The sequence below is a fragment of the Exophiala dermatitidis genome, assembly GCF_000230625.1.
Source record: "Exophiala dermatitidis NIH/UT8656 unplaced genomic scaffold supercont1.5, whole genome shotgun sequence".
NCBI classification, from domain to species: Eukaryota; Fungi; Ascomycota; class Eurotiomycetes; order Chaetothyriales; family Herpotrichiellaceae; genus Exophiala; species Exophiala dermatitidis.
Genome location: NW_008751650.1, coordinates 573,863 through 588,448, shown reverse-complemented (window position 1 = coordinate 588,448; position 14,586 = coordinate 573,863). Strand labels below are relative to the sequence as shown.

The following is a 14,586-nucleotide window of genomic DNA, read 5'->3' as shown; positions in this document are numbered from 1 at the left end:
CAGCAACCTCAGGCAGAGATCCTATTACTGTCCCACGCAACCGTAATAGCCCGTGGCATAGAAATAGCTTCTCGCAACTCGGAAGGTACAAAAGAAAGCTTAAGAGCCCCATCGCCGAGCGGATGATTTGTGAATCGAGCCGTTTCCAGTCCGTCCAAGAAGGGGCAGAATCCGCATGCAAGCTGGCCAGGATTGACTTGCCAGTGCCAGGCGAGAAGGAGGCGGATCTGAGGTGCGAAGAATGCTAGCCGGACCGACGATCTATGAGGTTCTGCCTTGTCTCGACCATTGACGTGATCAGGACACATTCAGCAGAACTCAATTGCGAGCCATCCTGTAGCCTCGGAGTATCTTGAACCTCAGCTTCTAGACGTGGTGGGTTTGACAATCGCTGAGAGAGATGCGTCTCGTAACGCGGCGAGCTGGAGGCTTGAGCTTTGACGGGTGATGTTGTCGGCTGCGGTTGGTTGGACTGCGGTCTAACTGCAGTGCTCCGAGTCGGAGGTGTAGCCTAGGGCCCCTCGGCCGTTGGCTGGGTCCTCCAGTTACTGTATACTGTAATACTGTACTACTACTGGTCAGTAGCACTGCTACGGCGCAGCGAACCGGGCCTAACCCTTCAGAGCCGGTGACGGTGCTTGCTTGTCCGCAACCTCCATGGACTGCAGTGTGAACTACAACCGCAGTTTACACCCGCTCATCTCAATGCTCTGGCACTACATCCCAGATCACCGACAATACCTGGTAGCTTTGCAATACATAGGTGCCCGACCGCCATGTTTTCCGCCTCAGTAAGTCCTTCCCTTCCATCTCCTCGTCCGATATTCCCTTCGCAGACCGCATTCGTCCACCCGAAACCCTGATCCATCTACCCCACCACATCATGCCGCCATGAAGCCCGCCATGTCTGTATTCTTCGTGCACTCCGCAACCTGTGCTCCTGATGCCGGCTTCGTGGACCTCCCTCGGCTGGACTCTCTGCACAGGGACGCCATCGACGAATATGAACTGGAATCAATACTACACTCTCAGCGGTCGGAGGAGTGCGACTGCTGTGGTCGGAAAAGGCGCCTAAGGTCCTTTGAGGCCCGGCCTCCGCATCATCCTCCCTCTGTTATTTTGCGACGGCCACCACCTCCCCAGTTACGGGGATGCAAACTTCTCGTTGCTGTCTTACTACATTTCGCATGTTGTGCTCGTTCGGCCAGGAGATACCAGCTGTTGACTCGTTATCGTTACCACAAACAGAAGAAACCCTTCTCCGCGATCTCGGTCCACGTAGAACAATTGACCTCCGAAACCTACGACGAAGACGATCTTTCTGGTGTTCCCGATCTTCTCGAGGTCGTCAAGTTACAAGCGACCGGCTCACAGGAGGTGGCTCGTGCACTGAGGAAAAAGCTGAAGTATGGTAACGTGCATCGTCAACTTAGGGCACTTACAATACTTGATGGGCTCCTACAAAATGGTGGAACTAGGCTCCAGCGTGGCCTTCTGTCCGATGGACCCCTCCTAGAGCGACTCCGAATCGCTGCTGCGGACCCTACATCAGATCCCGATGTCCGAGCCAAATGCAAAGTCCTTTTTGGTCAATGGGTATCAAGTTCAGAACACAACCCGGGCCTCGAAGGTGCCAAGTCTCTTTATAACCAGTTACCGAAAACCCACAAGCCCGTCCAGCAAAGGCGGGAACAAAGCAGAGTACTCCGGGAGACGGAAGAAGACGTACAGCGGGAACAAGAAAGAGAGATGGCAAGACACAGATCGGATAGTTTACAAAGAGCTGGGGAGCCTTCCAGCCCTACAGTGCTAAGGAAACAGAGCTCGCCCATAACTCTTGGCCAATCCTCGTCCTTCGCGCCCAAAAAGGTGAAGAAGGACAAAAAAGGCAAGGTGAAAGGATTTGATCTCGAACGTGAAAAACCTGCCATACTGCAGTCGATAGCTGCTTCGTCGGTCGCCTCCACCGGCCTGACGAACGCTTTGCGGCTGGTCAACCGGGAATCGGAACGAGTCTCCGACAACCCCGAAGTTATGAAAAGGTTTGAGACCTGCAAGCAATTGCGGCGACAAATCCTACGCTATATCCAATTTGTGGAGTCAGAAGAGTTTCTTGGTGGGCTGATCCATGCCAATGAAGAGCTGGTTAATGCTCTAATGGCTTTTGAGGTTCTGGACAAATCCGTGGACGACGACTCAGACAGCGAGCTAGAAGAAGCTCAGCATCTCAGCAGAATAGCAGCCAAAAGCGAACAGTCTGCAGCCCGTGATGCGGAGAGAATGGTTGCTGGGTTGAGCATCTCAAGCCCACCGAAGCCTCCCCGACCAGCCCCCGGGCATATTTCCATGCCTCCACCACGGCCGACTTCTGACTGGAAGGCGAAGCAGGCTGAGAGCGATAGTGAAAGCGACAGTGATGTGGACGATGATGATCCGGATGACCCTTTCGCCGATACAAACGCCATGAAAACACCTGACCCTGAAACATTGGGCAGAAAAGGCTACACATGGCGAGAGGTATAACTGGTGAAGGAGAGGATTTGTTATTCCGATATCGCAACATCATTACGGGTATAACTTTGGAGGGTTTTTGGTCTCTATAACTCGACTGCTAGACAGCACCACCCGCGAGTGCAATCCACGAAGCGACGAACTTGCGATGCACCGCACTCCTGGAGCGTATAATCACACCCATTGGTTCGCTTCACTGAAAGACTGATCTTTGGAGCGACGGCGTTTTCAGAGAGGTAATTGCATATCCAGAACGACCCCCATGGTACCCCTCACTTTAGCGGCCAAAGCCGCATTTGTTTCCTTCACCGTACGTCTTGAAGTGAGGCTTCCGGTCCTTCCGTGTCCTCTTTGAGTCATCAATAGTTTCTTGCACTTCTGTTGTTTGTCCAGATACCCATCATGTCTTCACGAGACAACTACACTTTCGAAAATCAGTCGTCGATCCCCGCCAACCTGGGCCCCAAACTCACGGCCTTTTTCAAGGCCTGGGACGATGAACGGCCGGAAAAGGACGAGTACCTGAGGCTTTTCGCTCCCAATGGGAAACTCATCTTCGGCTCAACGCCAGCTACCGGGCATGATGCGATTCGTGCAATGAAGACATCCATGGTCCATCCAGCTAATGGCCCGGTTGTGAAACTTCAGCATACACTTGGAAAATGTTTTGCCGTTGCAGGCGGTAGCAACAGTGGCCGCCAGGAGATCATCGTCAATGGATCAGTCTGGTATGAGCTGAAGAATGGGCGAAGAGTTGATGCAGACTTCGCCAGCTGGATAGTTTTCGCGGACAACGGGGAAGGAGAGCTCCAAGCTGAGTACTACCAGGTGTATACGGATACGCTGGGATTGACGACGGCCATCCTGGAGATGAGCAAGGCGCCGGCTTAAACCGATCTGGCGGACGCCTGCTGCAACGGCTATCTCCCAGTACCTGGGCATGGTCTGACAAGGCGTACTGTTACATGGCGGGCTCTAAGAAGATTTTATCTTCATTCTCCACTCACGACACTCTTGACGACTCGCACCGAACCTTGTTCAACAAAGCCGCCGAGCTATGGCCACAGATGTCTGGCGACAAAACAGCGCTTGTACATACTTGCATATACCTAGGTAGCTACTAGAACACCTATGATACTTCCAGGTTCTGAAATGCTCCTCTTCCGTAAATACAGCAGTCCGTTCGAAATGCAATCTAGAGGAGACCGCACCGAGGGCAGCCTGCACTGAGTGCCCTGTAAAACAAAAGTTGCATCCATAGGCTCATTGTGTTTCCATTGTGAACAAGGGCAGCCGGGTAGATCTCAAGGCTGGATTCAAGGCTGGATATTCAGGGGCCGGGTCCCTAAGTGACATTATTGTAGCCGCACAGGCTGCATTTTGGGCGGTGACGCATTTTGTTGTCGTGCAAGTGGTACAAATGACACCGCAACCGCGGGACTCCATAATGATTCTTACATTAACAATTTGAACCCTTTCAACTCAAAGAACTCTCCTTCACTATGCGAGGTATTTCAACTCTGTCTATGCGTAATCGCAGTTTCAATTTGTTTTCTCCTCTATACTTCACAATCTTTGCGAACCAAACATGACCACATCAAAGGGGAGTCGGAATTCTAGATTTATGACATGGACACTTGCACATCAGATCTTGAGGTCATGCTCGTCTTTTCCTTGCTGGTTTGTTTCATACTGACTGGTGACTAGGCACTGCAAGTGAATTATTGCCCTCCCCTGGACGATGCCCTCTTCTATGTTATTGCTTCGGACTACGATCTCCCTCGCGATCGGGATGCCTTGATCGAAGTGCTCGAAAGTTTGAAGGCCAGTGCAATAGAACAAGAAAATGCAGACTTCGATCCGTCGGGGACTGGAGGTCATGGCCACGTCAGAGATACAACGGAAACGACGAGATCAAGTCCTGAAGATACAGTGTCCAATGGGGTCACAAGCATAACTACTGGCTTGTCAGAACTGAAATGGCAAAACTCAGAGGGCCTAGGTCAAGATCTTGATGGATCTACCTCTGAACAGAAGACATCATGGCTACAACGGTTGTTCCCCGACATACCGAAGCGGGAGCTCGCCGACGTGCTGGATAGCCATAACGGATCCCTAGACAAGGCTACCGACGAACTGCTGAACCTTTCGTTCCTGAGAGAAGAAGATGACGGACAAACGGCAGAAGATGCGCCGGTTTTCAAAGGTATCGATGCTTTCGCCGAAGAGGTACAAAGCAAACGCAAGAGCAGAAAGAGGAGAAAGACGCGGACCAACGAGTCTTCGCGGACCAGCTCCATTGGCTCTGCTACGCACCAAGGCGAGCATAAACCCACGAACATATGGTCTACGATGTCTGAGGATGTTGACTTCATCTGTTCGAGGACAACACTCCAGCCCCAGGTGGTAAGATCTACATACCATGCGAATGGCGCCCGGCTTGGAGCAACTATTCGCGCACTGGCCAAGAAGGAGGCATCGACGTATGACAGCCTAGAAGACATCGATCCGGTCATTGAACTCCAGATCGCGGAATTTCAGGACGAATTTGACCAAGTGCCCAAATCTCAGATCTACGGCCTGTTGACTCTGGCTCGCAACATCCCATCTGCGGCCCATGAACTTCTGAAAGCCATGACGGCACCTACAGGGACACGCTCTCCAGAAGCGCTGCAAATGACTGCTCAATATGCGCCACCAGATTTGAAGGAAAAGGAGAATGAGAATGAACCGTCATCAGGTTCGTCATCTTGGACGACTGCCCAGTATGGGACTGGTCGGGCAACCGCTGCGACCTTCCGACGTGCAGCGAACCAGTGCTTCGATCAAGCGTCTGCTGCATATCGAAGAAGCAAATCTGACCGGCTTTATGGAGGCGTGGCAGCATATCATTCCGAGGTTGGCCGCGAGCGCGCCATGGCGGCCAAGGCGCTCCAAGCAGCAGAAGCGGACGCCCTTGTCGCCAGCCAGTCTACGTCGACGGTTCTTGATTTGCACGGCGTGACAGTTCAGGACGCAGTCCGCATTGCGGCCTCCAAGACGCAGGAGTGGTGGGATAATCTGGGAGAGGCAAAATATGCTCCTGGCGGAGGTGGTCCTGTAAGAGCTGGGCTCAGAATTGTCACAGGAGTAGGCAGTCACAGCAAGAACCATGCTCCCCGGATCGGGCCCGCGGTCAGTAGGATGCTCATTCGGGAGGGCTGGAAGGTAGAGATTGGACATGGAGAGTTGGTCGTGAAGGGGAAGACACGGCGATGATGCGAAGGTGGAGGTGTCTGTCTCCTCGACCGGGATGATCTACAAGCTGTATGAATGGATGGATGTACGATTGATGTAAGCAGTTGACGGGGTTTTGATTAGACTAGGGAGTCCTCATTAATGGTCTGATTGAATTTGAAGTGTTCCCTTGCCATACTTAAGCTGCAGCGTTGTCTTCTGTATAGAGGCTACGTCTGAATACGTGATCAAGAAGCCTTTTCCCCACATTTGGCAGTGTATGAGGTTCTCCGAGCATCAGCAACTCGGGGATTATTCACGCTGATGTGTATGTCATCATCACCATTTATTATTTAGTCGAAGGCGTCCCTAGGTAGGCATACATTGTATACCTACTACCTATCTCTCCTGCTGGATTGTCGTCCATCTCCTATTAATCATCTATCGACGACCTCTCTTCTCAATCCTAGTCCTTGATGCGTTTCCCATCATTCACAAACCTCGTCCGCACACTCTACGCCTTCAGCAACTCCACAGCCCACCAATTCCGCCTCCAAGCCCTGCCGCGGGGTATCAGCAGACTCGGCGGCGCCCCGGTCCACATCCACCATCGCGCCATCATCTTAAAATCCATGCCCTCGATTCCCTTCCTAGGCTCATTTTTCGGCACATCTACTAGAACACAAGGAGACAAGATGTCGTATCCAGATTCCCGCTCCGACGATGAATGGCGGGCGGTGTTGAATAAAGGTACGTTTGAGCGAACCCTTTGAACGCTTTTTGAGAGGGGTGGGTCATGACCTTTTGTTTATGTTTTGTGGGCTATGGGCGACTACCTTTTCCTTGTTATGTTCGAGAGGGATTGGCGATAACCGTGTTTCTTGTGTGTTTCTAGAACAATTCCGCATTCTACGCGAAAAAGGCACCGAAGCCCCCTTCACCGGCGAATACGACAAACATTACCCTTCTCAGGGCGTCTACACGTGCGCGGCGTGCAACGCGCCGCTCTACAAGGCCAACCACAAGTTCAAGTCCGGGTGCGGGTGGCCAGCGTACTTTGACAGCATTCCGGGTGCGGTCAAGAGACATACGGACACCAGCTTTGGCATGGAAAGGACTGAGATTGTTTGTGCGAATTGTGGTGGTCATTTAGGACATGTGTTCAAGGGGGAGGGGTATCCTACGCCGACGGATGAGAGACATTGTGTGAATAGTGTGAGTTTGAAGTTTCATGAAAAGGAGGATGAGGCGGCGGGAACAACGAATGGTGCAAATGGGGCGGGAAATGGGGAGGCGAAATAAAATAAAAAGAAGGAGGAAGTGTACTGCGGTGGGATGGGAAGTCTGGAACACTGGCAGAACAGGTCTGGAAGACCGCGTCAAAGCCTCGAGCCACGAAGTGATCATATGATGGGATTTCATTGATGAGAAGTCCCTTCAGGTTCTCGCTTCGTAGTAAGTTGAGGTTGTGTAAACAAGTTGTAAGATGAATATGATATGCATACCGGACTGAGTGAGGTACAGTACTTGATGTTGGCGCCATTTTGTCGAGCAGGACGAGCACTGCGAGGCTGGCCAAGGAGGCCATCCATAGACCTGCCCAACATGCTATTGGAGGATACGGTCAACCTTTACCATAATCCAGCGTAATCCCCGTGGTATAAAGAGGGCTTTGAGAAGTACTAGTAGAGCTAGATTGTCTTTTGTTCTTACAGATCCGATTCAGTGTGTTGTAGAAACTGGTCGAGGCAAGGACTTCCATGGGCTGTGGCCAACTCCGATTCCGAGGCGATTCAAGTCCGCTCTGACCGTGCCAAGCCACGCCGGCCTCAGGTCCGAGTTGACGCCTCCGCTGGCGACTTCGAGTTGCACGGCACGGCACCACAGGCACCGTGAAATTGACTGACGTCTGTGAATACCGTGTTCCAAACAAACCATCCTCACACCAACCGACCATCTGTTTCTACCCTTGTGCACATCCTCGACACACCTCAGAACTCCACGACCCTCTGCAAGCTGCTCTATCAGGACACAGTCAAACAATTTACGCCCCTACACACCGCGCTTGTCTTGCCTCATGTCACAACGGCCCCCTCCCGAAAGGGCGGCGCAGAATGCACAAACACTGAAGGCCTTGGTCAAACTCGAAGGAAACAAGGTTTGTGCAGACTGCAAAAGAAACAAACATCCACGATGGGCGAGTTGGAATCTTGGAGTCTTTATCTGCATACGATGCTCCGGCATTCACCGAGGGATGGGCACCCACATCAGCCGCGTCAAGTCTGTCGACCTTGATGCTTGGACCGACGAACAGTTGCAAAGTATACTGAAATGGGGCAATTCTCGGGCGAACAAGTACTGGGAAGCAAAACTGGCACCAGGCCATGTGCCGTCTGAGGCAAAGATCGAGAACTTCATCCGGACCAAGTATGAATCCAAGAGATGGGTAATGGATGGTCCGATGCCTGATCCCTCCACCCTGGATGAACACGGAGACGATGATATGCCTCTCAACCTTGTTCAGGAGAAGGCCAAGATTGAGAGATCAGCTTCACAGTCACAACGACAAACGGCAGCCCAGCCACCACCACGGCCTCGTCAAGCAGCACCTGCAAACGTGGACCTCTTTGACGATTTCGCCCCAACCCCGCCAGTCCGGCCAAGTACTACAGACATTCCGACTCAGAGACCTACGCAGACTGGCCCGCCAGCGCCTGCACCAGCAGCGGCACCCAAAGCTGCTTCAAAGCCGCAGGACTCGCTGCTTGGACTTGATTTCTTTGGCAACACCCCGTCGGCCGGGATCGGTCGTCCTTCAAGTGCAGCATCCAACCCTACACAGTCGACCAACTCACGTGGAGATCTCAAGAGCTCGATCCTGTCGTTATATGCCAGTGCACCAAAACCTCAGCCGGCTGCACAACCTCAGCATAACCGAGAACCGTCGTTTGGTGGCATGACGTCCCCTCCAGCGAAACAAGACGCTTTCGGTGGACTGGCCGACGCTTTTGGCGGATTGAATTTCAGCAGTGGCAATGCAACGGCACCAGCACCCGCACCCGCCTCGTCAGCGCGACCGTCATCGACGTTCTCAGCCTTCAGCAGTCTCCCCAGCTCGGTTCCTTCAAAGGCTACACCTGCGGCACCACAAATCACTTCTCCACCTCCTCTGAGTGGTGGTAGTTTCTTCGATACTGTACCGTCAAAGCCGCCAGCACCTAAACCGAACGTAACCTCGCCTCTACCATCAAATGGTTTGGATTTTTCCTTCACGCAGAAGGTCACGTCTCCTCCACCAGCTCCAGCCGCAGCACCCAAACCGGCACCCTCATCGATTCCGGCCGACTTGTTTGCAGCTGAGGAGTTTGGTGGCTTTGCAAGCTCGGTCCCGACTTCGCCGCCTAAGCCAGCATCGCCCAAGGTCACATCCTCAGCATCTGCCACAGCACCTATTAGTTCCCCGTTCAACTTGTCCGCACAGCCAGCACCCGCGCCCAAGCCAGCGGATCAGCCATTCAAGGCCCCTACCATTGCTCCGAGCAGTTCAGCATTGTTTGATCCGTGGGGTTCGGGTACTGACAGCAGCCCTTGGGGAGCACCTGAACCTGCACCTGCGAAGCCGGCTGCCCCCAAGGTCGACCTCGGAAGACCACCGGAACACATTACGGCCAATGACATCTCAGGAGGGTGGGCCGAGCCTATCTCATCCGCCAGCAGTAAGCCTGCCCATCAACCGACCGTGACCGCAGATGAAGACTTTGGAGGTTGGACATCCGCAGCGGGACCGGCAGCAGCAGCACCACCAGCGGCAGCAGCGCCTAAAGGGACAAGCAACGGCTTTGGTGCTGTACCCGATGTATTTGACAACCCCTGGGGATGAAGCATTGGTTGTCTTTTTGTGCCAGAAAACGTGACGACAGGCGTACGGGATGAAATGTTTTACGTAGCATGAGGCCTAGAACTCGATCGGATCTTACACCTAGAAGCTTTTTGACATGACTGTCCGATCCTCGATCCTCGATGACCCCCTTGAGAAGTACCTAGGTAGAACTTTAGTACTAGTAGTACTGCTACCCGACCAGGATGAATACCTGCCCTTTCACATCATTGACCAGCAGCTTGGGTGGAGTTCCGACGCCAACAGAACCGGGCGCCATCTGCTGGTTGCTCGTTGGGCCATTTGCGGTTTGGGGGGCGCTGGACAAGGATGATGAGCGCCGAAAAGCCCCTGGCGCCATTGGTCACGACGGGGGCGCGGCCACTACGACGAACCACCACGGCAGCTTGACCCCCATTGGCATGCGGCACTGGCACATCACCACAAGTCCAAGCCTAAAGAGCCTGCGCCGGAGCCTGATTTAGCCCACCACCGTGACCACCGTGACTGGAGCTGGCATTGCACTGGCACTGGCACTCCCTTAACGCGAACCAGGGTGTCTCTGCTGGAAAGCCACTCACTTACTGCAGTGGCATGGTATGGCTCACTGCACAAGGCACACGCTCACTCCCTAACCACTGCCTTGCTACAAGTTCCGTCATCTCGTCTTCCCGCCCACGATTAGCCTGAGCCTGAGTGTCCGAGGTCCCTATCCCGTTCTGCGATTTTTGCCTGAGCACCGAATCCGATGATCAAAGGAGTCTCCTCCGGAGCACCAACCTGTCGGCCACTGTGCGCAGGAGACAGGCTTGGAGGAAGGCATACGTCTGTCACTGATCGCGCTGGAAATCGTATAGAGTCTTGACACGGACTCTGGACATCTCGAGCCCCCTGTCCGCTCCATGCAGGTGCGTCTCCTTTATCGAATCGTACATCACCGATCTCAGGTGTACGGAGAGGTTTAACGACTGGACTTCTCGGACAAGGACCACTTGATGGACGTTGATATCTACAGTAGTGGGTGCTGACACAATGACTTTAATAGACCTCAATCCGGAGTCGAGACACGGGCGCGAGCTTCGCAGCCCGGAGGGGGCACCTTCCACAGTTGTCGATCAGCGACGAGAGCCATCATGTCACCGAGACGATCGGCTACCTCTACGACGATGAGCACGAAAACGAGTCGCGACAACATTCAATATCCTCACGCCAACATGCAAACTCCCACCACCCGGTGATGGTCAATGGGTCACAGATGGAGGAGGATTCGGCTTCAAGAGGGACTGCTGTTCAGAGGAAACAATTGCCACCGAGAAGGGGATCGAGCGACAATGGATTCGCCGAGTCAAACGGAGGTCACGTTGGGTCACCTGTAGAGGCTCATCCTTGGGACCAGCATCGGGGCTCGCCTTCACCGGTCCACGATTCACACGAACGCTCGCCGTCCGATACGGCCACCTCGCAATTCCCTCTCAACAATGTCGATTATGAATCTAGCCCCGCTGGGCTGGCACAAGAGCTGAGCAATCTACAAGCCTTGAGGAGGATGTCCATGAACGTTGGGGCTACCGACGACCCCGACCTCCCGCAGATCAGCGCCGCTGCCATGCCGAATGCGCCGTCATCCAGTTCGAGCGAAGACGATGCCTCTCGTCTTTTTTGGGTCCCAGCCCGCCTCCATCCCGAACTAGCACCCAAGGAGTTCAAGACATTCCTCGAAAGTAAGGCGGAACAAATACGGAGAAGATCAGGAGAACTATCCGCCTTCACGTCTCCTTCTTCGTCGAAATCTGCTTCGCTCAGCCCCGATGGCGTAAGCCCCAGCAGTCTGCGACGGAAGAAATCGATGCTGTCGCGTCAGATCGATAGTTCGGTAGGATATCAGGATGGCGCGGAGCGGTTGGAAAGGAAGAAGTCACAATCTCCGAAGTCCGCCCTGCCAGATCCCAATTTACAGGAGTTGGAAACCTTGGTTGCGACCACGACTGGGCTCTCCAACTTGAGCTTGGAAAGGCCAATGGAGGACGAAACTGGCGACATTATCTTACCCTCTGTGCCAGGTTCTAGTCTGAAGAGATCTACCCGGACCACGTACAGACGAGGTGGAAGTGTCAAAGGGCGAGGAGCAGACCGAGGGACTTATGCTCAACGGGCAGCCAGAAGAGCGGCCGCCGAAAGTCCCACCAGCAGCCGACCAGAATCACCGGAAGCAGCCGTGCCTGCGATCCCAGCTCTCCCCAACTTTGCATCCATGGATGTGTCAAACCTGGCACAAACATTGAAGGACCCTGCTGGCTCATCCACGGCCGCAAAAACTGCAGCTCCCAACTTCTCCAGACTTGCCGGCCGGGACGTGTCCCCTCCGTCGTCCGTCCATACGGCTTCTCCTGTCCCATCCTCAGTCGAGTCGGTCTTCAGTAATGATGACGTTTCCAGGAGACCAAGCACTGCTAGTATGCCTGAGATGCGCAAACCGCTACCTGTGTCGAAGTCCCCACCGCCCACGACACCTTCTTTCGAGCGGAAATCTGTACCACAAATCGTCGAAGTGCCCCCGCCAGAGGAGCCACAGAAGCCTGTGCAGCCTCCACGATCCTCATCCATGCAGTCGCCCGTTGCCCCTGTCCAGCAACCTCCCATGAGACATCCAGAAAGAGTGTCTTCTCGTGATGACCGAAGTAAAACAGCTTCGCCGCAAAGGCCGCCCATGCCTTCCAAGCAATCACTGCCATCCCTTACTGGACGATCCCCGTCTGCCAATGCTATGCCGCCACCTTCACGACCAGCACAAAGCCTTGAACAGCCTTCTCCGCTTCCAGGAAATGACACGAACACCAGCAATCTGTCGTTTATCCCGACGCTAACAGTGGATAAGCGAGCAGATAATAAGAAGAAGGAAGATGGCAAGAAGTCGAGTTGGAGTTGGCTTTTGGGTAAAGAAGATGGTGACAAAGAGAAGCCTGAGAAACCCAAGGCCAAAATCTCGAAACCTCCGCAGCAGCACGACAACACAAGATTGGACGTGCTTCAAACCTCTATCGATGGTGTCGGGAAAGGCCGCGAAAGTTTGGTGTTAGATCGAGAAAGCTTGAAACTGGACGAAGAGCGCAAGAAGGAAAGCCAGAGAAAATCGTCCAGTAGTGGCGAGTCCAAAAAGGAAAAGGAAGGATTGTTTTCATCCATCTTTGGTGGGAAGAAGACCAAAGCCGAGAAGGAAAACAGTTCCAAGAAACACCGCGACCGCGGATTGTCACCGGAGCCGCCTTATCGAGAACTGAAGCCCGACATTGATTACAACTGGACTCGGTTCTCCATCCTGGAAGAAAGGGCCATCTACCGCATGGCGCACATCAAACTGGCCAATCCCCGGCGAGCCTTGCATTCGCAAGTGTTGCTGAGCAACTTCATGTACAGTTACTTGGCCAAGGTGCAACAGATGCATCCCCAGATGAACTTGCCGACAAGTGCCAAGCAGCAGCGACAACAGCAACAACCACAACCACAAGGTCAAGCTGCTACTAGTACGCAACCAAAGGACCAAGAGACGGATGAGTATGCCCAGTACCAGCGTTATCAGCAGGTAAGTAGTACAGCAGGATGAGCATCTTTTTCGTCCGCTGATCGGTGGTTTCACAGCAGCAGCTGCAGCAGCAATCGCAATCCTCTGATGAGCAGCAGCAGCAGCCGTATAGTCCACAGCAAGGGGCGAACGGCACCAACACTGGCAGCGGTGATACAATTATATCTTCCGGTTATGAATACCAGACTGGGGCGGAAGGGCAGAGTCCAAGTCATGGTCATGGTCAAAGGCCAGGGTCCAGAGGCAGCAAGTTTACTGTGGAAAGTAATGTGGTTGTGTACGGCGTTAGTGGTGGCGGAGGAGGAGCAGCAGCATCAGGCGGCGGCAGGCATAGTAATCAGCAGCAGCAGTATTCTCACAGCACCACCAACAAACACCACCATCTCCACCGTGACCACCATCAACAGCAACAGCAACAACAACAACAACGACAGGGACACCAATATGGGATGTCTCATTTGGACGACGACGATGACGACGACATGTGGTAATATATTATGGTATTTATTGCAAATTCAAAAAAGAAATCAAACCTCGAACTTTATTAGTTCCAAATATTAGTATTGCAGTGCAATGCCCATTTATTAGTACCTCACTGCAGGCTCCATTTTTATGTACTACGCAAGGTTGGGGCGAAGTTAAGATTTTTGCGGCACTACAAGGTACCCAGGTATCACCTACCTCCTCCTACCCGACGATACCAAGTATGTAGGTAGGTACCTAACACGTACAACTTAAGGATCTCGGGATCACCAACCTTGGTCCACCACATTATGATTCGCGTGACATTGAAATGAACCAGGAATATAACCGAAGATGACCTCCTGGTAACAGGAGATGCCGTGGTCTGCCTGTATTCGGCGACGATTCAAGAATAAAGAAGCCGGAAGACCGTAGAACTCTGACCGGGGAGGACGACGACGACGATAACCTCTGAATGCCATACTATGTTCAAGTCCACACCCTCCCTGCCCGCTGCCTATCTAGTAGTAAGTAAGTACCTTACCTTAGCGACTGCATACTTGAAATCCTTCGACTCAAGACTCTAGTTGAGAACTGATTTGTCTCTTAGAGGTGGTATTGATTCAGGTAGCGAGCCGTAGCTTTGATATCGCGACGATGTAAACAGTGTTGTTATCAGACTGATTATCAGTAGTCAACAGTGCGACCATTTGAATACTAGGGAAAATGTGATACCTGAGGAGTTGGCCACATAGACTGGGATATACTGTCGTAAATAGGAGTGGTGTTGCGCTTAGAGCCCTGGAAGATACCTCTAACTTAGTAAGCTGCACGATCGTTACTGTAAATGAATTGGCGTCATCACCATTATTACCATCACAGTGTCCAGAGAGTTTGTTCGCCCTGCGTGGTCTGTCGTCGTCGTCCTCAAATGGCGAGC

General features: G+C 53.0%; 6 protein-coding genes across 6 annotated transcripts; all 6 read left to right on the top strand.

The window, feature by feature from the left end:
* Positions 1 to 776: 776 nt before the first annotated feature.
* HMPREF1120_05814 (uncharacterized protein) lies at positions 777 to 2,523 on the top strand (the record flags this gene model as incomplete). The annotated part of the gene is made up of 2 exons (XM_009160003.1): positions 777 to 791; positions 1,249 to 2,523. The coding sequence occupies 2 exons, from the start codon at positions 777 to 779 to the stop codon at positions 2,521 to 2,523; spliced, it is 1,290 nt and encodes a 429-aa protein (XP_009158251.1).
* A 390-nt stretch (positions 2,524 to 2,913) lies between these two features.
* On the top strand, positions 2,914 to 3,402 carry HMPREF1120_05813 (uncharacterized protein; the record flags this gene model as incomplete). Its single annotated transcript, XM_009160002.1, has 1 exon — positions 2,914 to 3,402. One exon carries the CDS (start codon positions 2,914 to 2,916, stop codon positions 3,400 to 3,402), a length of 489 nt encoding a protein of 162 aa, XP_009158250.1.
* A 542-nt stretch (positions 3,403 to 3,944) lies between these two features.
* HMPREF1120_05812 (uncharacterized protein) lies at positions 3,945 to 5,925 on the top strand. The gene is made up of 2 exons (XM_009160001.1): positions 3,945 to 4,167; positions 4,219 to 5,925. The coding sequence occupies exons 1-2, from the start codon at positions 4,141 to 4,143 to the stop codon at positions 5,767 to 5,769; spliced, it is 1,578 nt and encodes a 525-aa protein (XP_009158249.1). The 5' UTR covers positions 3,945 to 4,140; the 3' UTR covers positions 5,770 to 5,925.
* Positions 5,926 to 6,203: 278 nt separating this feature from the next.
* Positions 6,204 to 7,029, top strand: HMPREF1120_05811 (methionine-R-sulfoxide reductase SelR; the record flags this gene model as incomplete). Its single annotated transcript, XM_009160000.1, has 2 exons — positions 6,204 to 6,477; positions 6,623 to 7,029. 2 exons carry the CDS (start codon positions 6,204 to 6,206, stop codon positions 7,027 to 7,029), a joined length of 681 nt encoding a protein of 226 aa, XP_009158248.1.
* A 775-nt stretch (positions 7,030 to 7,804) lies between these two features.
* On the top strand, positions 7,805 to 9,607 carry HMPREF1120_05810 (uncharacterized protein; the record flags this gene model as incomplete). Its single annotated transcript, XM_009159999.1, has 1 exon — positions 7,805 to 9,607. The coding sequence occupies one exon, from the start codon at positions 7,805 to 7,807 to the stop codon at positions 9,605 to 9,607; it is 1,803 nt and encodes a 600-aa protein (XP_009158247.1).
* Positions 9,608 to 10,506: 899 nt separating this feature from the next.
* HMPREF1120_05809 (uncharacterized protein) lies at positions 10,507 to 13,675 on the top strand (the record flags this gene model as incomplete). The annotated part of the gene is made up of 3 exons (XM_009159998.1): positions 10,507 to 10,512; positions 10,650 to 13,184; positions 13,241 to 13,675. 3 exons carry the CDS (start codon positions 10,507 to 10,509, stop codon positions 13,673 to 13,675), a joined length of 2,976 nt encoding a protein of 991 aa, XP_009158246.1.
* Positions 13,676 to 14,586: the final 911 nt, after the last annotated feature.